This window comes from Cetorhinus maximus, chromosome 2 (assembly GCF_964194155.1).
Source record: "Cetorhinus maximus chromosome 2, sCetMax3.hap1.1, whole genome shotgun sequence".
In the NCBI taxonomy this organism is placed as follows: Eukaryota; Metazoa; Chordata; class Chondrichthyes; order Lamniformes; family Cetorhinidae; genus Cetorhinus; species Cetorhinus maximus.
The window spans coordinates 35,629,443-35,655,738 of NC_135880.1; the positions used below are offsets into that span (position 1 = coordinate 35,629,443).

Below are 26,296 nucleotides of genomic sequence, written 5' to 3' on the forward strand. Positions count from 1 at the left end.
TCCTCCTCCCGGCCCTGCTCCGCTGATGCTGAAAGGAAGAACAAGGACATTAGATCAGTTATCGTGGAGACAATGTCAATGTGCATTCCTGTCCCCCGGATCATTATGCGCTCATCCTTCCATAAGAAATGGTCAAGCCACATTGCAAACTTCAATCACTCAACATTCAGCACTCCCATGGCTGCTGGGAGAACAATGGTGACCTCACTGTTGGGCAAATATGCCTGCCCGTGGCACCCCAGCCTCATCGCTGGACCTGGATGCATGGCACCTCTCCAAATCTAGGGCCTTGTGCTCGAAGTGGCTGAGAATTGTCAACTGTGCCGGGCCGCCGCCAGTCCTCACCCGCTCGGTGGCATTATGTGCATTCTTCTCCTGAAAAGGAGAGAACAGCATTGATTAGTGCTACTTGTACCTGGACTCTCTTCGTGGACGGCCCATCCCAACCAGAGTGGGACATATCAGGGCTCCAGAGCCTCCTCACCCCACTGCTGCCGAACACTCACACAAAGATGCCAGGCCTTTCCTGCCTCCACCCCCTTGGACACATGCTGCCTACATCACATCAGGCACCACACGGTCTAACCTTCCATAGTAAGGAGGCGCAAGCACATGAAGCGCAAAGGGCAGCAGATGGTTCATTGCCACGTCACCTTGAAGCTCCCCTCCCAGCATCTCAACACCCTGACTTGGACATGTCCTGGAGTTCAAACACAGCGCCAAGGTGCAGCTCCTCCAGGTTGCCCCCAAAACAGTCATGCGGGTCTCAGAGCAGAACCCATCTCGTCACCACCCTCTCAGGGTGACCTCGGCATGGGCAATATCTGCTGGCCCACCCAGCGAAGGACACATGCCGTCAATGATTTAATGCAGTCACTGCATTCAGACTTGGGCTGGGGTTAGGGGGTGGGGGGCGGGGGGTGGGATTCCGGGGGGAAAAGCCGACTTGCTAGGTTAAGTGACCAATGCCAACATGACATTCACCCTTCCTGAGCGTAACAGGTCGTTGAAGCACTTTCACTGGATCCAGGAGCGCCGCACCACGTCCCGGGAGCTCACCACCTCCGCCACCTCCTCCCAGGCACATTTGGCCATGTTGGGGGGGGGGCCTCCTCCTCCCATCCTGGGGTGACAGGACCTCCCGCCTTCTGCCAACTCCTCGAGGAGGGCAGCAAGGCAATCATCAGAAAAACAAGCGGCACAGTGTCCCCCTGTCCTACCCTCCTGTCTGGCCTGCACACCAGCAGCAACGCTCTGGGGAGCCCTTCCACTGGCCCGTGATTCACAGCCTTTGAAAGGCTGCAGCAGCTTTTTAAAACAGGCCGGCCGGGTCGCCATTGGACCCGGCGCTCATTGCAGTCCCACCGCCACCCACCCACTCCCGCTGTCCTCGGGAGCCACGATTCACACCGGGCCGGCCTTAATTGGCCCACCCGCTCCCGCTCCGCCTGCCCAACAGGCAGAAAATTCTGCCCCTGGGGACCAAAAGACAAGAAGGACACATAGCACGTTGGCAGCGGTGAGATCCGAACCCACGCCTCCAAGGAGACTGGAAAGGAAACACTCCTTTAGTTAGATAGAAGGCCTTTGGAAACCCATTTGTTTTACTCTGTGAGATTGTCTTCTGTAACTTTTGACTAGTATCATGATTTGCTTAGCGATATGGCAAGAGCCAAACAGGCTGTAGTTTCAGGCCTTAAGCTGAAGGACAGTCAACATCCTAGTTGAGTGTGTGCACTTGGGACAAGAAAACTGGCAACTACAGGCAAAGTGGAACACCCTCTGGTGCCTCCCAGACTTGATAATGATGGCACCAATTTTAAGGGGAGGAAGAAAGGGAGCATGATTGTAGTGGCGGGGGTGGGGAGGAGGGTGGTGGGGGGTGGTTGGTTGGAGGGGGATTTCAGGTGCGGTGCAATTTAATGGCAGGAGCTCATAATCGTTTTTTTAATCTATTCCCCACACGGTAGCCAGCCAGATTGACAGACTACCTGACCCCCGAGTGGGAAAGCTAACTGGCAGGCTGCAGCTGCAGACAGTTGGAAACCACCCAGCAACGGGGATGGAGGGGAATTGGGAGAGATCACAGGGCAGGAATATCAAGGTGGAGGGGTTGGAGCCCTGGACTTCCCAACCAGCCATGGTTTGAATTTAAATCAGTCTCCCAAGAGCACTGTGTGTGCCTGATTTAAATATTAAGGTGTCCCGCCTCTCCATTAGCAGGACACAGACATAACATGCAACCCACCAGTGTTTAAATGTAGCAGGCAGGTGTGTGGCGGACTGGGGTCTTGTTTAGTGATTTTTAAAAAATATATTTAACCCCCTCCTCCCCAACCCTCTCCCGTCCATCATGAGGTGCTTGTTAAGATTCCGCCCCCCCATCAGCCTGTCCAGATTGTTGAATGAAGGGCTTCTGTCTCATTTCGTGAATTTTATTTGAAGCAAATAATACGTTTTGTAGAATTTCTTATGTAATAAATGTTTTGTAAATTAATTATGGAATGGGAGCTACACTTTCAACATAAAGCCTGACTTCAGCAGACCAATGGGTGTAAACTGAAACATCGAAGCTCTCAAACCAGAGAAAGGAATGACAGTGAACCTCTGGATCGACAATCTAACAATACTTGCGTTGGGAGCTTTCCTAAGAGGCCACCACTTGCTTCTGCAAATGTAGCCAGGTCCAGTGAGCAATGTGCTTCCTCATTCTTTTTGTACTGCATGGGTGATTTGTTTAAGTGCACGGCCTCTTTAATTTTTTTTTTGCACAGCTGCACAGGCACAGTAGCTTAAAGGTCCCCACTTGTGTATGGCCTGCACAGGGACTGCTGTGTTGCCGCATGGCCGCGCGGCAGCAGGAAACACGTGTGGAGCACAGACTTGGAAGCTATAAGTGCCATCCCCAGCAGGTGAGAATGCAGCCCTGGAAATGGCTGTGTGAAGCCTTTTAAAATTCCATCAGATGTGCCCCCTCAGGCAGCTTGCTGTTGAGAGTTGGAGCTTACGCAGTTCAGTGCATATTAAAATCCCAAATATCAGGGCTGTGCTTTGAGATCAATTGCCATTTGAATAGAGCGTTGGAGGCCCATGATGGATCATGTACAACCAGTGCTTGCAGGTTTACTTACCTCTAGCAGTGTGGCTGGTGGAACTATCCATATTTTGGGGGTGTCTCACGTTACCATGGGGGAGGTCGGGATGGAAATGGAGGATGGAGAATTATTCAATGCTACCTGAAAAAGGCAGCAATCTGCACTACCCTACCTTCACCCCAGAAAATGGCATGCAATTCCTAGGCTAATGCAGATTAGAAATAATTTGCTGAAAGGTTTCTCACTAGCTAAAGGTCAAAATTCTTATCTTTGCCAGTGTTGGTAAAGTTGTGAATAAATATGATATTCGTCCCCTCTCAGACCTCTTAGCCTGTATCAGATTTACCCAGAATGATGCTGCTTAATGAAATGATCACCTTAAATATACTTTTTACCCCTGTCCTTTTTGCGCTGAAATTAACCAAGGCAGGAGTTTCAGCCTTTCGGTTAGCCCTGGTATGGCAGCAGGTAGCTTGGCTTTAAGCGGTTCTGATCTGTATATTTGTAACAGCTTGGTATATTGCATAATTCAGCTCAGCTTTCAGTTAGTAGCACCTCCCAAAATAGAGACTTAGGTGCTGGTTAGATTTCCTGAAGAAAGACGTTGTGGGAATACACTCAGGAAATGAAATCATGTCAGATTTGATGCCTCACTTCATCAGTGTTAAAAGTAACACATGGGATAATTTTCAGCAGAATGTGTGTAATCTTGATTACACCCTTCCTGTTATTGAGCACTAATCACAGAATCAGAATCACACAGTGCAGAAGAGGCCCTTTGGCCCATCGAGTCTGCACCGACACGTGAGAAACAGCTGACCTACCTACCTAATCCCATTTACCAGCACTTGGCCCATAGCCTTGAATGTTATGACGTGCCAAGTGCTCATCCAAGTACTTTTTAAAGGATGTGAGGCAACCTGCCTCCACCACCCTCCCAGGCAGCACATTCCAGACTGTCACCAGCCTCTGGGTAAAAAAGTTTTTCCCCACATCTCCCCTAAACCTCCTGCCGCTCACCTTGAACTTATGTCCCCTTGTGACTGACCCTTCAACTAAGGGGAACAGCTGTTCCCTATCCACCCTGTCCATGCCCCTCATATCAGTTATAGCACAGAAGGAGGCCATTCAGCCTGTCGTGCCCATGTTGGCTCTCTGCAAGAGCGACTCAGATGTTCCCATTCCCCCACTGTTTCCCCATAGCCCTGCAATTATTTTTCCCTTCAGGCACTTTCCAATTCTCTTTTGAAAGCCACGATTGAACCTGTCTCCTAAAAACTTATTGCTTCGCCCTCCATCAGCTTCACTCCTTTGTGTAAAAGAGCCAAGGCCTGGATGGTCAAAAAAAAGCATCTACTAGATTCTAAGAAGGAAGCAAAGAGCATGTTCCCGTGTGTTTGCACTCTGGGTCTCTGCATTATGAGGTAGCGCCCGGCGCAGTGACAAAGACCAGCTCCTAACTTGCAGTGTGAACTGAGAGAGTAGCACACTGCCATCCTGATTCAAGGGGTTGAATTTTCGAGCCCTGCCGGGGTCAGAACAGAGGCAGACGGAGCCTGAAAATTGAAGGCCAGACAGCTGTGGCAGCTGCTGACCCCATTCCCAACACTTTGGCTGATGCATATTTGGATCTCGGGGAGGTGACCTGCTCCACCAGTCAGGTAGTCAATTAAGCTTGTTAAGAGTATTGTTAGAGTAAATTGAGGAGGCCGACTGGGATTTTCCAGTTGGCCTCCAGTTTACTGAGATGTCACTTCAGCTGTCTGGAAGCAGACACCCAGCAGCGGGCTGGGGTGCCAAGACTCCTTACAGGCCTACAGGTCCTCGCTGCTGGCCTGGGTGGAGGTGCAGCCAAAGGCCACCCAATAGAGGGGCTCCCCACTGCCCACTCCCCATTGTGACCTGGCTGTTTTTTTGGATTTTTTTTGCTGAAGTTTTTAAACGTGGCTGAGAGGCCTTTGGTTAGTCCTCGAACCTCAAAAGCCACCCTTTGTTGGACAGGGAACCTTTCTCCATCCAAACTTGACTTTAATCGGTTTTCCTCCAGAGGCAGGCTCGGAACCCGGAAAGAGTCCTGACTCCTGTTTCCTATCTCCGTGAGGAAAATTCAGCCCAAGATCTCAAAACTTGATGTTGAAGCTTAAAATTAACATCTGTCATCATACTGCAACGTTGCCAGCGTAAGCAACGGGAGCTGGTTGAGTCTGGGATTCCGTGAGTTTTGTAAGGGGGCGGAATCTTCACCCATCCCATAAAAGGCCAGTGGCAGAGGACTGGATGGGGTCAATTTGGAGGACTCCCAACACCAGGGGTTTCCATGTCACCAGCCTCCCATTAGCTGGCTTCTTCAGCCGTGAGGGTCGGCATATCAAGCAGCTATAGTTTGTGTCCAGACCCTCAAAGATTTGTAAATTGTAAATTTGTACAACCTCAGACCTCGTACAGTCCATCGGATTCACAACCTCTTCAGCAGGTGAACATGCATCTCTGGTTGCACAGATGCATGGCATGGCAGTCACAGTAGGGAACCTAACTCGTCCTAACGCTGTTCAATCTACCAAGGTCAGAGATGGAGGTTGGCGGTGGCCACAACCCGGCATTTACAGCGGGATGTGGTCCGTCTACATGTTTTTGGACCCGAGGTGCTTAAAGACATGTCTTAAAGACAAACAAGTTGCAGAGTAGGAAATTTATGTTACCTGCTGTCTGAGAAGCTGTTTCATTTCTGCAAGCAGCGAATTGAGTTGTGTCATCTGGGTAACCAAAAGTTTTCCCGTATCACCTGCAATGTAAAGAGAGTTGGTTATCTCGGGTTCCTATTTGGGGTAGATGTGGCTAGAGATCACAAAGACAAGTTCATATGATGGAGACCAGCCTTTGATAGAAACCTGCAGCCACCTCCATCATAGCATCCAATTTCCTCCAAGCAGATCAAAGCGTTCCCAGCATCATTTCTTTTCCCAATAAGCTGACCATTATCCACATGGTCATTTTTAGTTGAAACAAAGGGCTGAATTTTCATTTCGGGACCCCAACACATAACCATTTCTGAGTCTTGACACCGCACAGCTTCAGCATCTGACACGGAACGCAATCTTGAAGAATATGGCCACGGGGCACGCTCACCATGCAATTAAGATCAGCGGGCATGCTCCTGACCCTATAATGGGGAGCCCTCCAGCACCGACAGAGCAGCTGTTAAATGTGGGTACTGCCGATGTAGGCAGAGGGAGAGAGGGTGCACTTCAAGATGGAGGTGCCCTCGGACCCAACTTCATCATTTTTCAAAGCAAAATGTGGCCGCAGCTGTGTGACCAACATTATGGTGGGGGATGCCTTCTACAGGGCAGCCTGTAGGAACTGTTGTGGCCATCTTGGTATGTTGACTGTGGGGGCAGGGGTGGTTAAGATGATGCTGGTCTGCTGCTGGGATGCTGCCTCCATACATGACCAGGATTTGGTCACCACCAGTGACTGGAAAATTTCAGTCACTGACTCAGAACTTAATAGGCTATCTGCTCACTGGCACTTAATTTGGATTCCGCCAGAGCCACTCAGCTCCTGACCTCATTACAGCCTTGGTCCAAATATGTTCACTGATGATTGCACAATGTTCAGCACCATTCGCGACCCCTCAGACACCTGAAGCAGTCCATGTCCAAATACAGCAAGACCTGGACAATATCCAGGCTTGGGCTGACAAGTGGCAAGTAACATTCACACCTCACAAGTGCCAGGCAATTACCATCTCCAACAAGAGAGAATCTAACCATCGCCCCTTGACGTTCAATGGCATTACCATCACTGAATCCCCCAATATCAACATTGTGTTACTATTGAACTGAACTGGACTAACCATATAAATACTGAGGCTACAAGAGCACATCAGAAACTAAGAATCCTGTGATAAGTAACCCATTTCCTGACTCCCCAAAGCCTGTCCACTATTTACAAGGCACAAGTCAGGAGTGTGATGGAATACTCCCCACTTGCCTGGATGAGTGCAGCTCCCACAACACTCAAGAAGCTTGACACCATCCTAGAGAAAGCAGCCCACTTGCTTGGCCCCACATACACAAACATTCACTCCCTTCACCACCGACACACAGCAACAGCAGTGTGTACCATCTACAAGACGCACTGCAGGAATTCACCAAGGTTCCTTCAACACCTTCCAAACCCACGACCACTACCATCTAGAAGGATAAGGGAACACCATCACCTGGAAGTTTCCTTCCAAGTCACTCACCATCCTGATTTGGGGTAGGATCTTATCTACGGCGGACGGGCTGGACACAGGCGGGGGCGGAGTCGATCTCCGCTCGTGATCGGCGGTGCGCCGCCATTTTACGCGGGTGGGCCAACTAAGGCCTGCTCAGCGTAACGTGCGGCCGGTAGCGCCCAGCACTACCTGTGCGGGCGGGGGGAGGAGGGAGAGTCAGGGCCTGCGCTCTTTTGCGCATACACACGAAACAGCACAGCAACCTTCCTGAGGCACGGAGCTGCTCAGGGAGATTAAGCAGATCATGAAAGTTTTTTAAAAATAAAGTAAAAAATTATTTAAACATGTCCCCTCATGTGACAGTGTCACGTAAGCTGGGACATGTTCGTGAAGTTGACAAAATTTATTTATTAATTTTACAAAATCTTCAGGAAGCTTCATCCCGCCCGTGGATGAGGTTTCCTGGAAAACACGAAGGCCGCTTAGGTTCTTCAAGTGCTGTTAATAAGGTAAATTGCTTTCTTAATGGCCTTAAAGGGCCATTGACAGTTCGGCAGGCGTGCAGCCGCCTCTAGCACGCGCCCGACGTCATCTCGCGTCATTTTACGCATCGGCTTGTCGGGCCCACCCCTACACGCCAACAGCAATATTCTGCCCTTGGAAATATATCGCCGTTCCTTCACTGTCGCTGGGTCAAAATCCTGGAACTCACTTCCTAACAGCACTGTGGGTGTACCTACACCACATGGACTGCAGCGGTTCAAGAAGGCAGCTCACCACCACCTTCTTAAGGGCAATTAGGGATGGGCAATAAATGCTGGCCCAGCCAGCGAAGCACACGTCCTGTGAATGAATAAAAAAAATTATGCTAGAACTGTATAAAACCCTAGTTAGACCGCAGCTCGAGCACTGAGTATAATTCTAGTCTCTGCTTTACAGAAAGGGCGTGATAGGGCTATGAAGGAATCCGTGTAAAGAAATATGGCCATACTGAAGAGTTAAAAGAGCTAAATTCCTAATAATAAGAATTTAAAGAATTTAAAAAGCTTCATCTTTTTTAAAGGATAGTGCCTAACTCCACATCCTGACATGCACAGACTTGTGTCTATTACAGCAATAAGAGAATCCCTGATAAGAAAGACACGCTCCCAATAACTGCACATCAGCACATTTTTCTGCACATTGTCAAGAAAGAGAATGCAATGAGGGATTTGATAAAATGTGTTCATACTGATAATCCTAAACCACTGTCAACTGAAATTTTACAAACTAGAACCATGTTGCAATGTTAAGACGCAGACTCCTGACTAATGGAAACTGACCACCACAGTCTTTGCATGCTTGAGGTATCATTTGAGAGATACTCCTGACCTGTGAGAGTCCCAAAAAGGTGCTAGGATTATAATCCACCAAAACTAGGGAGGGTTCCGAGGAGATTTATGAAGTTGGTTCCAGGACTAGAGAAGGTTAGCTATGCAGAAAGATTGAATGGGCTGGGTTGTTTCATTTGGAACACAGGAGGCTGAAGAGGGATTTCATTGTGTGTATAAAATTATGAGAGACCTAGATAGAATGGATGGGAAGGACTTATTTCTGTCAGTGGAGGTCTAGAACCGCGGGTCGTGGATTTAAAGTTAGTAGGGTAAGGATTAGAGGGGAGTTGAGTAATTTTTCATCCAGAGGTTGGTGGGGTCTGGGACTCGCTGCTTGAAAGGGTGGTAGAGACAGAAACCCTCATCACATTAAAAAAGCACTCGGATGTGCATTTGAGGGGCTGTAAACTACAGGGTTACAGACCAAGAGCTGGAAGGTGGCATTAGGGTGTTTAGCTCTTTCTCAGCCACCAGGCACACAATGGGCTACGTTTCAATGTTTCCCTAGGTGACATGTTCTTCCTGCTGCCTGTGAATGTCATGCTGTTTGCTAACTTACCCGCAATTCCAGCAGAGTCACTTTGCTGCAACATGCAATGCTGCAGCGCTGCCGCTTTAGAGACAGGCCCTCCAAGAACAAGTTTCATCTCCTGAACAGCATCCTACAAAGAACAAAAATAGTGTATTTTTAATAAAATCTAGAATTCTATCTTTTCAAGTGATGGCTGCATCTCCTCAATATGTTCATGGTGTGACACAAGGCAATAGGAATTGTAAAGGGAAAGGTTTGGAGGGCTACAAACAAAGAGCAAGGGGCTGCAGTCGGACTAATTGTAGTGGCATAGGCAAGCTGGGCTGAATGGCCTCCTTCTGTGCTGTATGACACTATGAATTAAGTTGGCCTAGTGATCAGCGCAGTGGATAAAAGAAGCGCTTTGTTGGTCCAAGAGTCATGACAACCATAACAACTTTCATCTCTGTACTATTTCGTGCTTGCAGAGTGAGAACTCAAAGTATCTTTATATTGAAGACAAAACAGTGAATGCCAAGTCAGAGAGGGTAGAAATGAAGAGAGGGTATGATGGAGGTGGAATTGGTGGGGAGATGCGCAATGAAGGCACTTTGGACAAAAATAGTTTTCAGTAGGTGTGTGATAGTAAGGAGGGAGGTGACGAAGTATAGGTAACTCTGCAGGGAGTTTCCAGAGAGCAGAACCAAAGTCACTGAATGAACAGTGATGGGCAGAAGGCAACCAATGGAGGCAAACATTAACATTTCATCGGCAATATTACTGCAAGATCTGGGCCATCGTGTTTCAACTTGTAGAGAGGAGAATGTAATAGGTCCAGTTCTGTACTTGATTCCAATGTGATATGCACAATTAAAATAAGATTCACCATTTTCTAGTTGTTGTGAAATATTAGGGTATTTTGTATCAGTGTATTTATAAAAGATGCATCATCCCATTTTACAACCTGCCAAAATTGTCACTACATGAAGGTAGCCATGTAGCTTAGAGAAAGAGGGAACTGACAAAAGTGGAGCAAAATCACAGAATCACAGAATGATTACAGCACATAAAAAGGCCATTTGGCCCATCGTATCATTGCTGCTTCACTGAAGGAGCAACTCACCTAGTGCCATTTCTCTGCCTCTCCCTGTAACCCTGCAATTCTTCCTTTTCAGATAATAATCCAATTCCCTCCAGAATGCCTCGATTGAACCTGCCTTCAGCATGCTGTCAGGCAGTGTATTCCAGATCCCCTAACCACTCACTGCATGAAGAAGTTTTTCCTCATGTCGCCATTGTTTCTTTCGCCAATTACCTTAAATCAGCGTCCTCTGGCTTTCGATCCTTCCACCAATGCAGATGGTTTTCCTTGTCCTCTCTGTTCAGACCCCTCATTATTTTGAATACCTCTATCAAATACCCTGTCAACTTTATCTTCCCCAAGGAGAACAGCCCCATCTACTCCAATATTTCTATGTAACTGAAGTTCCTCATCCCTGGAATCATTCTCATGAATCTTTCCTGCACTCTTTCTAATGTCTTCACCTCCTTCCTAAAGTGTGGTGCCCAGAAATGGATGCAGTACTCCAGTTGAGGCCAAACCAGTGTTTTATATAGGTTTAACATAACTACCTTGTTTTTGTACCTATGACCCTATTTATAAAGCCCGGGATGCTGAATGGTTTATTAACCACTCTCTCAATCTTGTTGCCACCCTTAATGATTTATACACCCAAGTCCCTCTGCTCCTGCACCACATTTAGAATTGTACCCTTTATTTTACTTTGTCTCTCCGCATTCTTTCTATGAAAATGAGTCATTGACACTTCTCTGCATTAAATTTCACCAGCCATTTGCCTGCCCATACCATCAACTTGTCTATGTCCTTTTGAAGTTCTACACTATCCTCCTCACAGTTCACAATATTTCCATGGTTTGTATCATCTGCAAATTTTGAAATTGTGCTCTGTATAACAAGATCAAGTGATTAATAGATATCAGAAAGAGAAGGGTCCTAACACTGCCTCCTGGGGAACCCCAGTATAAACCTTCCTCCAGTCCGAAAAACATCCATCAACCACTGCTTTGTTTCCTGTCACTCAGCAAATTCTGTGTCCGCGTTACTACTGTCCCTCTTATTCCATGAGCTCTAACTTTGCTCACAAGTCTCTTGTGCAGCACGTTATCAAATATCTTTAATGTCAATGTCCTTTAGGGAAGGAAATCTGCCACCCTTACCTGATCTGGCCTACATGTGACTCCAGCGAAGTGGGTGACTCTTAACTACTCTCTGAAATGGCTGAGCAAGCCACTCAGTTAAAGGGGAATTAGGGATGGGCATCAAATGCTGGCCTTGACAGTGATGCCCACATCTCACGAAGAATAAAAAAAACCTTGTACACCACACTACCCTCATCAACCCTATCTGCATCCTCATCAAAAAAACTCAAGCAAGTTAGTTAAACGCAGTTTTCCCTTAACAAATTTGTGCTGGCTTTCTTTCCTTAACCTGCATTTACCCATGTGCCTATTACTTTTTCCAAATTTACCATTTCCAGAAGCTTCCCCACCACTAAGGTTAAACTGACCGGCCGGTAATTGCTGAGCATACCTTTACACCATTTTTTGAACAAGGGTGAGACATTTGCAATTCTCCATCCTCTGGCACCACCTTTAAGCCTAAGGAAAACTGAAAATTATGGCCAGTCCTTCAACAGTTTCCACTCTCATTTCCCTCAGTATCCTTGGGTGCATCTCATCCCGTCCTGGTACTTTATTAACTTTAAGTACAGACATCCTATCCAATACTTCCTCCTTATCAATTTTAAACCCATCAAGTGTCTTGGTAAAGACAGATGCAAAGTATTCATTTAGTACCTCAGCCATGCTCCCTGCTGTATGTGTAAATCTCTTTTTAGTCCTAATTGACCCCATTCTTCCTTTTACCAATCTTTTACTATTTATATGCCTATAGAAGACTTTTAGATCCCCTTTTATGTTAGCTCCTGGTCTCTTCTCATACTCTCTCTTTGCTTCTCTTATTTACTTTTTCAACTCCCCTCTGAACCTTCAATTTGGTCTACTGTATTCGCTGCTCCCAATGCGATCTCCTCTACATTGGGAAGACCAAATGCAGTCAGGGTGACCGCTTTGCGGAACACCTTCGGTCTGTCCGCAAGCATGATGCAGACCTTCCTGTCGCTTGCCATTTCAACACACCATCCTGCTCTCATGCCCACACTTGCATCCTTGGCCTGCTGCAAAGTTCCAATGAAACCCAACGCAAACTGGAGGAACAGCACCTCATCTTCCCGATTAAGCACTTTACAGCCTTCCAGACTTAACGTTGAGTTCAACAACTTCAGACCTTGAGCTCTCTCCTCCATCCTGACCCCTTTTTTATCCCTTTTTTCAAAACTCGTTTTTATTTTTTTATCCACTTATTTTTATTTTTATTCATTTTCATTCATTTATTCATTGTTTTATCCCCTTTTTTATCCCCCCCTTTTATCCCATTTTCAATCCCTTTTCTCCCCCACCACCACCCCCTCCCTCCATCCCACCTCCACAAGGGCCATCTGTCACTTGTTCATGTTGTTCTTTTCAGAGTACTTACCCTTGTCCTGCTATTATCACATTCTGCTTTCTTACCTTAATGTCACTATTAGCACCTTTTTTAGCCCTTACCACTGCCATTATCACTCGTTTTGTCCTTTAGTTCATGACATCTTTGTCAATGTCTACTTTAGCCCCACCTATCGCTGGCCTTCTATCCAGCGTCACCTGCTCCACCCTCCTTAAACAGTATAAATTTCATCACATTTCTACTTCTTTGTAGCTCTGAAAAAGGGTCATACGGACTTGAAACATTAACTCTGTTTCTCTCTCCACAGATGCTGTCAGACCTGCTGAGTTTTTCCAGCAATTTCTGGCCTTCTATATCCAGCCTGGTTCTAAGTTGTATTATCTACTTGACATCTGTCATAAGCGCACTTTTTCTTCTTCATCTTCATCTCTATTGCTTCTTGTTATAACGAGACCTGGATTTGTTTGTTCTACCTTTCCCCTTCATGGGAATAAACCCTGACCGTGTCCAAATTATCCCTTCTTTACAAATAGCCCATTATTACATTTCTTTTGATTTAACTTTTCTCAATGGATGTCCACTGAATGTTGCTCCCTTTCAAAGGACTAGATCTAAAACAGATAGGAGCCTGAGGTCTGGGTATATTAGGGTATGAGTTGTTTACATTGATGTCATTCTTCCCAGTAAGTGCTACAGGAAAGTGAAGCAATGACATCCCCTGGTGGTAACTAATAACAGTGCAAAGTTATGTTGGAGATTCTCAATAAAGTGACGATTAATATAGCTCATATAGCAAAAGGCCAGTTTGTGAGAAAATAATTCAAATGTGTTACTTAAGAGAAACGGTATTTTCTTTCAAGCTTGCCCTTCTGAAGTGCACGTTAGTGCCATTTTGGATCTTCATGCATGTTACAGATCCTGTCAGGGTGCACCCAGAGAACAATTAGAATTAAGGGTTAGTTGCTGTAACCGTTCCCAACCACATCGCTCTCCAGCCTCTCTCTTGTTCCCTGGCACATAAATGCACCCTGGGGAGGAGGAATTCAGCTCGGCACTGGTTTCCAGCACAAAATGGGCATCACCGACCGTAACCTGATGAACATCTGAAGATATTGGCCTGGTTGAAATTGGGCCTTAGGCCTCATCTGTATGAAACCAGTGAGCTACAGGCGTCAATTGGGTTTCCCAATGCAGCATGCCAGCCACAGCCGTAGGATTAATAGCATTTCTGAGCTGGGCTGGTTGACCCTGTGGGATAAGTGAGGAGAGATGAAACAAAGAGGGCCCAGCACAACAATTCTCTGCAATAATTGCCAGGAAAGAATTTATATAGTGCCTTTCATAACCTTAGGAGATCCTAGGTTCTCACAATGGAGAGATTTGAGATCCAGAACTTTCTTTGGGGTGGATTTTATGGGGGGACGTATTACCCCCTCCCCCCAGCTAAACGTCAATCAGCACTTGGCGACGTAAAGTCTGCTGCTCTGCTGGGGCATAAACCACTGGGGGCAGCATTAATTGGATCAGAGTGGGACTTCTGTTCCCTCAGGGACAGGGGGTCCCGACCTAGAGAGCTGCCAGCCAATTCAATTGGCCCTGAAGCTCTGTCGTCTCAGCAGCACCAGAAGTGAGTGGTGGCCACTCCTGGGGCTACAAGCAGTTCTGAGGAAGAACTGAAGATGGACACCAGACTTCAGGCAAGTCCGTGGATTTTGGGTGGACACGGTGAGGGGTGGTGTGGGGAGGGGGTGTGGGGAGTTGGGTTAGAGGGACCGGGGGTGGTGGTGGGGGAGGGGGAAGGACAAAGATGGGGTAATATCTTGGTTGGGGGGGGGAGGGGAGGTGCCCCCAATAGGCACAGGGGACCCCTAAAGGAGGTATCCCCCTTCCCGCCCACCAGCAGCCCATGCAGTGAAAGCTGCCGAGCTGTTTTCCATGCCTGCCTTTCTCTGCAGACCAAAAAATTGCAGCAAAGATGTAATGAAGCCCTTAAGTGGCAGTTAATTGTCCACTAAAGGGCCTCAATAGGCCTATGGGCAGGCTGCCTGCCTTACCCATGGGGGAACACGTTGGGAGTGGGTGGGAAGGTGGTGGGCTGGCCACATCCTTTATTTTACGTGTTCCCCCGTCTTCAGAAGCTGTAAAATTCACCCCTTTGTATTTACAACAATATATGGTGCCATTTGTGTTTACTGAAATTGCAATTCAATATAATAAAGCAAATACATTTTGGCACCACTCCAGCAACACAAAACAGAAATGAAAATCCACTGAAAGTGTAACACCGCCCTGACACTGTCAATAGCTGAGCTGAAGTATGAACATTGTGCCTGATCTCAGGTGTCGGATGATGTTAATAAATCACTTAAGCTTTGCTAACATGCTTTAATCCATCTGAACAGCCTGCCTGTGCTACAGCCTTGTAGCATTTTGCATTGTCATTTCATGTGTTTCCAATTTCGATCTATCATCTGGAAATGGTAGTCGCTGAATTACTATTCATGTCTCATATCATTATTTACGACCCATTAAAAATAAAGAACAACACTAGGAATCTGTTTCTAACTTCCAGGCATTCAGACCCTGTACACATGTTTCCAGCAGTAATTACTCCTGATTACTGCCCACGTAGAATGTCACCATGTTAAAATGAATAGCAGCTGAATTTACTGCCAACTGTAAATTAAGGCACCCAATCATATTACATACATAGTAAGCAGTCTAATTTAACAAGCAGGAAATGAGGCACTTAGCCTGTATAAGATAACAGGGTAATTCATCCAGTCTTACTGATCAGAAACTCCAAGGCCCCAATTGTGAAAAGCACACTTTATGGAGTCTGAGCCAATACAAATTAGTGGATGAGTGAGTGCAAAAGGAATCAGCTTTTCCAACCGGGAGTGGTCTCTGGAATCCACCTACAAAGAGCAGGAAAGCTAGGAGATAAAACTATCAACACCTGAACCACCAGGAGCCCTTAGCAAGCAATCTGCAAATGACTTAATGATGTCAAAAAGCTACAAAAGACAAAACAAGGTGTTTGATGGGCAGGCTAGAAAGAATGGCTTATCAGGAAATTGCAACAGTTAAGACCTTTAAGAGATTCTGACACAAAACTTATCAATCCCTATTCTCTGGAAATGATTGAAGAGGTGGCTAATTGTGCAGTCATAGCAATGCTGATATCAGGCATGATACAATTACTAATGATATTTTCACAAAAGTGCTCAATATTAATATAGTTCCTCTCCTTTTTATAGATCAATCAGGGACCACTGGACTCCTGCATTGCACTATTACGGATATACACCAATACACAGAGATTCAGGCTCCTAGGATGCACCCTCCCCACATATGGAAACATTATCACTGGCGGATGCCAAACTGAAGAAGTCAATGCACGGTCAAAGGTGCTGTAAGGCAGAGGCACTAACAGAGATATAGCTGGGTATCACAGACAATAGCCCAATCCTCAAGAAATACTAAGACATCATCAGGATGTGCAGAATGTTGTTAGTAAACTGTGTAACATGACTGATGAGCGACTTCTTCAATTTGACTATGTTAGTTCTTTTTGAGCAAAAACACATTTGTCTTGGTAGCTTCCATTGAACTGTCATTATATCAGGAACTTCGGCTTCTTTGAGGCTTCCTGGGCTCCCTTCCTGGGAGCTGGTTTCTTCTCATCAACTATCTTCAGTTAGGCACAGAGGGACAGCTGTACCCATGCAATTGACAGTGGTTGTGTCCAGCAGGGGACTAATCTCCAAACAATTTCATGGTGAATGCTGACACGTTCTACAAGAGTGATATCAGTCTAGTCACTGTGACTGAGACCACGTTATATTATTCCTCCTCAATCTCTCTGCAGCACTTTACATGGTTGCCCACATCATCCTCTTCCTACACGCAGTGGGACTTTTCTCATTTGTTTCCAGTTCCATAAATCTGATCATTGCTGATGCATCTCTAACAATGGTTTTTCCTCTCATCTCCACACCATTACTCCCAGAGTCGCCTATGGATCCATCCTTGGTCCGTCTCTTCTTCATTTACAAGTTACCCCTTGGTGATATCATCCATAGACATGGGGTCAAATTTCACACTCTAATGACACCCAGCTCCACCTTTCTGTCACTCGTCTCGACTCCTCCATTGCATTCTGTCAGACGTCTAACATTCAGGCTTGAATAAGAATGAGCTTGTTCCAGTTAAACATTATGAAAATCAAAGCCATTGATTTAGCTCCTGCCACAAACTCCATAGGCACCTCTGACTCCATCCCCTTCTCTGTCCACAATCTCACATGGAACAAGACTGTTTGTGACTTCAATATCTTGTTTAACTCTGAGCTGAGCTTCTGATCCCATCCCCTCCCCATCATAAAGTTTGTTGATTTCCACCTCCGTAACATTGCTGTTTCCACGTCCTACCTCAGTCCTTCTGCTGATGAAACCCTAATTCATGCCATTGTCACTTCCAGACCTGATTTCCCCAACGTTCTCCAAGCTAGCTTCCTACCCTCCACTATCCATACACTCCAACATGTCTAAAATCCTGCTACAGTATCTTTCCCAGACCAAGTCTGACTCATCCATCACTTGTGCCCTCACTGACCTACCTTGACTACCAGTTCACCAATGCTTCAAAATTACAGTTCTTATCCTGACTAGACAGCCTTTCATTTTAGTTCCGTTGGATGAAGATTAAAGATTGATCAGGGTATTGGGAGAACTCCTGCATACAAACTCCCCTACTCGACTATGAATACTGCTATGGGGTCCTTTACATTCAGCTAACGGGTCTTGATTTATCATCACATTTGAAAGGCAGCACCTCCGACAATGAAACCTCTCTCGGCACTGGACTGGGTTATGTGCTGAAATCCTGGAGTGGGGCAAGAACTTACCGCTGCCTGAATCAGAGGTGAGAGGACTACTACTGAGTCAAGCCAGACACCTAAAGAGCGAACAAACAACTTCAGAAAAGCTGACAGGGCCCCCACAAAAGCAACAACTTACATTTACATACAATTTAAAGAAAGAAAGCACAACTGAAAAACAGCCAGGAACGAATAGCCAAGACCACTACTTCACACATAACAGTCAACTATCCACTTTATACTTGGACATCGGCTTTTTCTGATCTTATTTAAACAGTGCACATGAGGGTTGGGAGAGTGGCTGTTTCTCAGCTGCAGGTATGAAATTGCACATTGCCGGATAAGGTACTCAGCTTCTGTGCTGTTCAAAGGAACTGCATAGAACTGAGCTGAACTGAGCACCTCTTATGTTGTCCTCAGGCATTGTGTAGTGGTGCTTTGATCCCAGCCCTTCTGATCCCATCCGGCCCTCTGGCAAACGTGATCCAGGTCACGAAGCTTTGTCTCACTCACTCAGAGATAAGATGAGCACAGACCACCGCACTCCAACCCTCAGCACCTGCACTTGCTAACAGTGGATGCTTTAAGATCAGAGCCCGAGAATCACCATTGCCAGGCATCAGAGTGCTCCTGTAATCCTGGGATTATACCATTAGTACAAAAGTCTCAGGGGTGTCTGCTCCTTGTCGGGAAAAGATATTTCCAGGTTGCTAATTTAAGCTTCGCTGTGGAAACTGGAGCTCAAAACATACATGAAATGCTCGCCCTATATAAGATTTATAATAAGATAAATTCACATACACACAAATGAATAAGGCTAATTTTTAAAAATGCGTGCAAGGCTCTCTGCCAGCAGCCCATATGCACAAACTCACTCCGTAATGTGTGCAAAAATCACAGGGTGCCTAACCTTCAACATCTTAATAAATTCCTGTTTCCATAGCAATCTTATCCCTTCATGTAAAAGCTATTAGTTGGTGGGTAAAATTAAGTGGTTCAGGTAATGATTCTATACTCGCACAGATGTGGAGTACTGGGGCACAGGAGAGTGGCCTTGGTTCCACGGGCAAAGCGCCTACTGCCTTTTATCAGGATGACAGGATGCCCGCTCACTCATCAACAACTCTGCCAGTGCCTTTGACAGTGGCACAGAGCCAGCCAGGCCAGCTGGCTGGCAGTAATAAGTGTTGTATGTGACTGGCTAAGGAACGATTGCAGAGGCATAGATAGGTGTGAACAATAACTGGCTTATTGGATGAACATAACTATATACAGATTTGCAAGAGGGGATGCTACTCAGTCCAAGCCATGAGCTTTCTCCTTCTTGACGCTTAATCATGTGTCTCTCTTACATCATCATGTGGGTGGTATTGTTTTTCCAGCCCCCACACGTTAACCCTTTCAACCATGCTCACCCTAATACTACAACAAGGAGAGTGAGGATAATGATTTTAGGTGTATTGGAGATGGGAGGCTAGTCCATGTGAACACGACTGGATGAATTGCTTGCTAAGAGCTCTGGCAGCTAGAGGCACTGGTGGTCAATGCTGCTGCTGCTCTTCCTCCTCCTCCTCTTTCACCACTGCTTCCCAGGTGGTGGTATTATCATAAAGTTAGGCAAAGTGCAGCTCACGGTCAGAACTCCAGAGACACAGGTGAGGGCTGTATTGCAAAGCTCCTCCTGACCAGGTCAGGTAGCGGGACCTTTGATCGTGCACACTGACAGGTTTCTGGTGCCAACATGACTCTCCTTGTTGGCCATCTCTGCGACTGTGCCAAGGTCTTGGGTCCTGAGCCTTGTGTGAAGAGGAAAGCCTTTGTTGCCCTGTGGCCAGCCCAGTGGTTTGGTTGGGATAAAGATGGCATAGAGGGCTGGCGCAGGATAAATGGCAGCTGCCAAGAAACTGGGCACAGGTTTGCAAGCTGCACTGCCAGTGATTGCAAACAAAGTGAACATTAAGGGAGTGGAATCCGTTTCTATTCAGAAAGATGCCAGGCTGCTGATTCCCAGGCACCTTGGAAACTGGGGAAGCCTGCCAGCAATGTGGATGAGTCTTAGTGCTCCGATCTCTTGCTTTGCTCTGTCCACTTGAGAAAATGATGCAAGTGCTGGCCTGGAAAACCACTGTCACTTCCCAGATACAGTGCAGTACAGTAAATTGAGAATTGTCACTGCTGTCACCTGCTGCTGCCTGGAAGGAATTTGTTGCATGAAAGTTAGGGGCCAAGGTGACCTTGACAACCACAGGCAATGCTCTCCATTCCCTGGCTGAACGCTCCATTTATAACCACAGCAGGTGACAGCCCTCAGTGACGGCCTCCTCCTTAGTGAAATGCGATTGCTTTAAGCAGGTGTTCCCAACTGTGGGTCACGAATGAGTTTGTGAAGGAGAGAGAGAGACAGAGAAAGAGAATGTGTGTGTGTTTGAAAGAGATATTGCGTGAATATGAGTGTATGGCTGGCTCACTCCCAGTCTCAGGGTTCTAGTTCACCCTCAGCCCCAACACATACTCACACCCATTCACACAGTGGGTGTGGGTGAGGGTGAGTGACTGAGCACTGTGAGACTGGGAGTGAGCCAGACACACACAATCTCACCCTCTCACACTCATTTTTTATTAATTACTCACTTAAAAAAAAAAATTATCAATTTATTGCTGTGACATTGCTTTGCTTTTTTGGTCAGCATGTTGTTTCACATCTTCATACCTCAACCTTTTTGTTTGAAATTCATGCTTAACGTTGTGCCAAACCCTATCTGTCTGAAATTTGCTCATTGGCTCCTTGAGTGGGAAAAACATTGAAATGTGGCCCCTCGTGCAAAAAGGTGAGACAAGCCCAATCTAAAATAACTTCCCTAAGGCCCAGCCTGTAAAAAGGTGGGCATTCTTTTTTTCATCAGTTATAAACCCCTCCTGTCAACAAATAATCACCCTCCCCCCCACTGAACAATTCTCAACCATCCCCCACCCCCCACCACTCCGGTCAACCAGCCCTTCCCCTTTTCTCTAATCCTGGCCAAGACCTCATGCAGCCCCCCACACCCCCTCAAAAAAAACTCTCATCCCAAATCAGTCAGCCATTCCACTCTCTCATCCCACTCAACAACCCTAAATAACCACCTTCTCCCCCCCAAATTTTCACTCTGGGATCAATCACACAGTCTTAGCGATTAAAATGAGATCACATCGGGAAGGAATTTTGGGAAGCACTGGCTTAAAGCATTGCTTCTCATTGTAATTGGAGATGTACTCTCCGAAAACCTGTTGTGGGTGTGGCCTCCTGCTTTGTGTCATCTGCCTCTTTCTCCCAGCCACTCCTCCTCCCTCATGTCTTCATGACTACTATCCCTCATCCTTCAGCCCTACCAGGTCACCCGACTGGAATAAAACTGTTTTGATGGCAGGAAAAAGCAATCCAACACCAGTAAAAGGTGGTTAGCAGAATTCAATATGCAGTTGTTGAATGCAGAAAATAGGCAAAAACACATCCAGATTTAACCAGCAGTCTAAAAGGACAAACCAGCAATTAACCGGTAAGGAGTGGATGAGCCCTTTAATAAACTCTGCTACAGGGCCCCCTCTGCCTGTTAGCACCATGAATTGTGAGATGATTTTATCATGTAGTGAGTCAGGTGTTGGGGCAGACTAATTTCACAAAAGTGTCCTACAAAAAGTGCAGCACTCTTATTTAAATATTAAAGTGATGGTTTTTAATACCTTTGGCAGTGCCCTGGATGCCTACAGAGGAGCCCAACCCAATATGGTGGGTGGTGCAGAGTGTGCAGAGGTGCCTCCCTTTGTATAGAATCGAGGCTGATATCTGTAATCAAATTTCTCAGTCATCCTGTCCAATGTAACAGATTCTAAAAGTGGTTATCTTTTAAACTATTATGGTTTTGCATGGGTATCGTAAACGTTAGGGACAATTGAAAGATATCCTGAAAATAATTTAACCATTGTTGAGAATGTTTTTGATAATTGCTGTCACCAACCCATTGCCTTATGATAAAAAAAAAATCCATTTGAATGGAACACTTTACTGGGTTTAATAAATATCATCACTTCCGTTCCCTCCCCCCATCTATGGAAATAGTTTGTAATTACAAGGATGTGCCTTTTAAAGATACAATTTCTATTTTTTTCCTTTTCTGGCTGGATTTTTAAAAAAACACTGGGACACTCTCTACAGACAATGGAAAGTTGCTCAGGCAATACACACAATTTCCCATTCTACCAAATGGGATGAAAAACCAGACACTTAACCCCCAGGGGAGTGTGAAAGACCCCATCCCCTGTTAGCTTCACAGCATCCTGAGACTTTTCAAATGTTTCTCAGATGAGACATCAAAATACAATTACCTGTCCTGAAACAAGAACTGCAGCAGACAACCAGCGAGGTGCTTTAAGGACTGCTTACCAAGCAGGAAAGATAGAACAAAAGACAAATCTGTACTGAACACAGGCTGTTGGAAGCTATGTGCCTCTCTGTATCTTTCTCCCTTGGAAGTATTTTTCCCGGTTTTGCAAAGTAACCACCCTGAGAAGAGAAATCTCTTGCGAACCGAGACCTTTCAGGAAAGAAACGTGGAAATCTGCTCCATTCAACTACACCCAGGAAGACAACTGAACAAAACGGCCGCAACGTGAGGTCACTGCATCAAGACCAGCCAAGGAACAGCTAACTGTATACTCTTCTGTTTTATTGTATCATGAACTATAAAAATCCTATAAGCCTAACCTCTTACACTGCCGTCCGTACTGGTACGTGTATGGGCCCAGACGAAAGCGCGTGACTGATGAATAGTGGTTGCAATTTACCTAGTTATTTTTTTAGTTCAGGAAATAGTTTCAATAAACTTAGCTTGTGCTTTGTTTAACCTAAGGAAACCTATCTGACTAATTCTTTACAACCCAAAAGTGTAAATAGAGGGACTCTTACAGAATTGGCAAAGCACATCCTCTCTAAGTTCACATAAAACCTTGTTAAGGTCCGAGCTGGAGTGGGAGAACAGGGGAGTCATCTCACTTCTCCTCATGTGACTGTAACATGTATCATTTATAATTGAAAAGATTTTTCTATACACACCTGTGCTCTTCTCTGGACAGTTCGAATTTCGACGGAATCTGCAGTCTGTGGCATGCTTGTGAACAAGGCTGGTAAGTTGTGAGCTGCACCTACTTGTGTACAGTCTACATAGAGCTCAGCTGTACTAGGCCCATGTTGCAGCCCCTTTATCTGCAGTATAACAGCATGGCGCTTCCCATCTGCTAGCTGGACATTGTGAAATGTGGTCACATGCGGCTTCCCATCACTTTTCAAATAACGAAGGCTGGCTGTGAACAGAAACACAGAATATTTGAAGACCCACACACATGAGGCCATCCCTTTACCCTGACAGGGACTAGAGGGACTAATTCCTCAGATCCCTGGTTGGACTCGACAATACAAAATATACCCAGCTTCACAATTCATAATACACCTTGGGATAACAAATGATAACAGTAATTCAATAAAGGCTGTGTTACATTTTATTACAGGTGTAGGATGTAAGATACAGGGAACCCATTTGGAAACTCCATTTAAACCAATTATAGCAGTTGTTGTTGGAGGTGAAGGTGGAAGAGGAGGCATGGGAAAGAGGTTAGAGGAGATGTTAGGTGCCAGAAGATAGAAGCCAGGGGGTTTAAGAGTAGTTCAGCGGAGGTAAGGAGAGTATTCATTGACAGGGTTAGCATTGCTCTCCAGAACCACCTTGCAGTAGCGGGCAGTTGTAGTAGGTGAGGTCTTGATGGGGTCCAGGCAGACATAGTGATGGGTGGCTAAACCAGTTGTGCACCATTTAGACTAAAACCTGCACCCACTTATTTTAAGGAACAAAAGACAGGGGCAATACTAGGATCAGTGAACATGATGGAAGAAAGTAAAGGTTTTACTGGAGGAGAGGGCATCAAAGCTGGTGGTGAAGGAGCCATTGAGAAAATCATCAGTGCCATGGTGAATGGCAGGCCAAAGACTAAGCCACTGGGATTTGTAAATAAGTTCTTTCCAATGCCAGATACAGGTGGAGTTGGAAAGGGTTAGAAGGACATGGGTGGTGAGGGATACAAGAAAGTAATCGGAGATGAGATCTAGAAAATAGAGAAGCCATGTCACATGGCATAGCCGAATGGGTGGCCGGGAATATGAGGATGAGCGTTTGTTTGAAGGTGGGGGGTGGTTAAGGGAGGGCAGTGAAATTGGAGGAGTACCAGCAAGGTTAATTCAGATGAAGATTGAAATCACCATGGATGAGGATTTCCTCAATTCAAAGGTGAGGAAAGGATGGGGAGGAGGATATCTTGTAGAAAAACCCAGGATGGAGCTTGGGGTGACAGAAAAGAAGCATAATAAAGGAGATGTTAGAGGGGTGGAACAAGGTGAGGTGCTTTAAGCAGAAGAGTAGGGAAAGAGATTAAAGTGTAATTGGTGAAGAAGAACCATAGTGCAAGCATATGAATTTGGGAGATGGTGTGATAGAAAATATATTCAGGTAAGAGGCTTCAGTTATGCACAAATTATTGCTACCCATGAGCTGAATTTTTGTCAAAGATAAAGTCAATGTAATGGCTCCCAATAGGGGCAAGGATGGCAACAGTTTTATTCACAAGTGAATAAATATTGTGGTGGGAGATGAGGAGAGGGTCAGTGATTGTTGATTCATTGGCAGGGTTTGTAGAGGCCAATGATATGGATGCGGTGAGTGAGAAGGGAAATGGATTGGCAAATTTAGTCCCCACTATTGGCAAACTAGGTTGGAAGATCAGCCAGAGAAGAGAAGAGAACAGAGACAATGGATTTGCTGCTCTAAAGTATAATGTGCTAGCTGCTCTGATGGACCTTTTGGAGAATGTCAAGAGATGCACATTGGGTATCCGTAGGCTTATCAAAGGGATTGAACTTGGAACAATGGGAGGCGAGTTGGAAGGCAGATGAGTAATGATGAATTGGAGTAGAGGTTAGGAGAGCAAAATACCCTAGAGAGAAGAAATGAAAAGTGACAACTGGATGACAAGTTAGGGAGTGAAGGGCTTGAGAGACATCAAGAGAACAAAAAGAGAATTCAGGACCAAATATGCAGCCAAAATGTACACACAAATTGTCACAGATTCCATTTCAGATTTGAGCATATGAGCTAGGTTAACACTTAAAAGTCATATGGAGAAAGTGCTACATTGTTGCAGATGTAATCTCTCAGAGGAGGCAATAAACCAAGGTCCCATCTACCTATCTATGTGGTACAGGTGGGTATGAAAGATCCCAAGGCAATATTTAAAGAAAACTAGAAAATTCTCACAGCTGGCTTGACCAACGAACCAACATCACCAAACAGATTAAGTGATCGCTCACCTCTTTGTTGTTTGTGGGATCTTTCTGAATTATGGTGGAAAGTCCAAAGACTGAATAGCAACACATTGGAGTGGTTGCAGAGGATAAATCAATTCCAACCAATATAAAGCATCAACAACTAACTGAAAACATTGGAAGATTATTAAATAGAAAGAATATAGTGAATAGATTAACTACGTTTTTGTCCAAACCCCCTTCTGGTACTGATCTCAAGGTGGATTCCATGTCAGAAGGGCACAGAATGTTAAAATGAAAAAAGGTTACTGACTCCATTCAGCTCAGTTAGCACATATTTCAGGATTATTTTTCATCTTTTTAATGCAACAAACCATGATTCATTCTGCTGTTTGGGTTAGTATTACAGACTAATGACCCATTGTGATCTTTTGCACTATACCAACTCTGAATGTGTGATATAACACTAACTGTAGGAGTCACAGAGTCATTACATCACAGAAGGAGGTCATTCAGCCCATAGAGTCCATGCCAGCCCTCTGTAGAGCAATGCATTCAGTCCCATTCCCCCACTCTATGCCCGTAACCCTGCAACTTTATTTCCCTCAAGTGCCCATCCAATTTCCTTTTGAAGCCATTCAACATTTCTGCTTTCACCACTCATAGGCAGTGACTTCCAGGTCATCCTCGCTGGTAAGAAAGTTCTTCCTTACATCTCCCCTCCATCTCTTGCCCAAAATGTTTAACCTGTGGACCCTAGTCCTTGTACCATCAACAAACTTTTCTTTGTCTAGCTTATCTAAGGAGTCAGTACTAAGACCATCTTAAAATTTAAAAGGACTCAAGTAGCCTGTTATGTTTTAAGCTTCTAATGCTAACCAAGACTAATCATAGCAACTGCTTTCCAACGTTATCAGAGCTTTATGCATATGCTTAAGTCCATGTGCTTGGAACTCTGAGATTGATGTAAATAGTGACATTAACCATGGCTACATGCTCAAATTATGGATAGGGTGCATTTGTAGCAGAGGATTAGCATCAGTGTGAAGTAGTATCCATTTCACACCAATGCTAATCTTGGATAATTTTGTTAAGGCCCAAAATGACTCGGAGTTGAAGCAGAGTGAGAATTCTGCCTCCAGGGAGTATCATTCCATTGTAGTCTGCAATCAGACTCTGACTCGGGATTCAAGCTGCATTTGCATTATGACATACAGCATTGGTGTACCACTACAACTACAACAAATTGCATTTATGCATTCTTTAATGCATCTTTAATGTA

General features: G+C 45.5%; 1 protein-coding gene across 2 annotated transcripts in view; it reads right to left on the reverse strand.

Annotated features, from left to right (window-relative positions):
• thbs4a (thrombospondin 4a) overlaps positions 1 to 26,296 on the reverse strand; it is a 112,736-nt gene that overhangs the window by 75,996 nt on the left and 10,444 nt on the right. For both annotated transcript variants that reach the window (XM_078563238.1, XM_078563246.1), the window contains exons 3-5: positions 22,759 to 23,006; positions 9,250 to 9,352; positions 5,795 to 5,877 (exon numbers count right to left, since the gene is read on the reverse strand). In XM_078563238.1, coding sequence (XP_078419364.1) covers positions 5,795 to 5,877; positions 9,250 to 9,352; positions 22,759 to 23,006 — 434 coding nt within the window. The remainder of the gene's footprint in view (positions 1 to 5,794; positions 5,878 to 9,249; positions 9,353 to 22,758; positions 23,007 to 26,296) is intronic.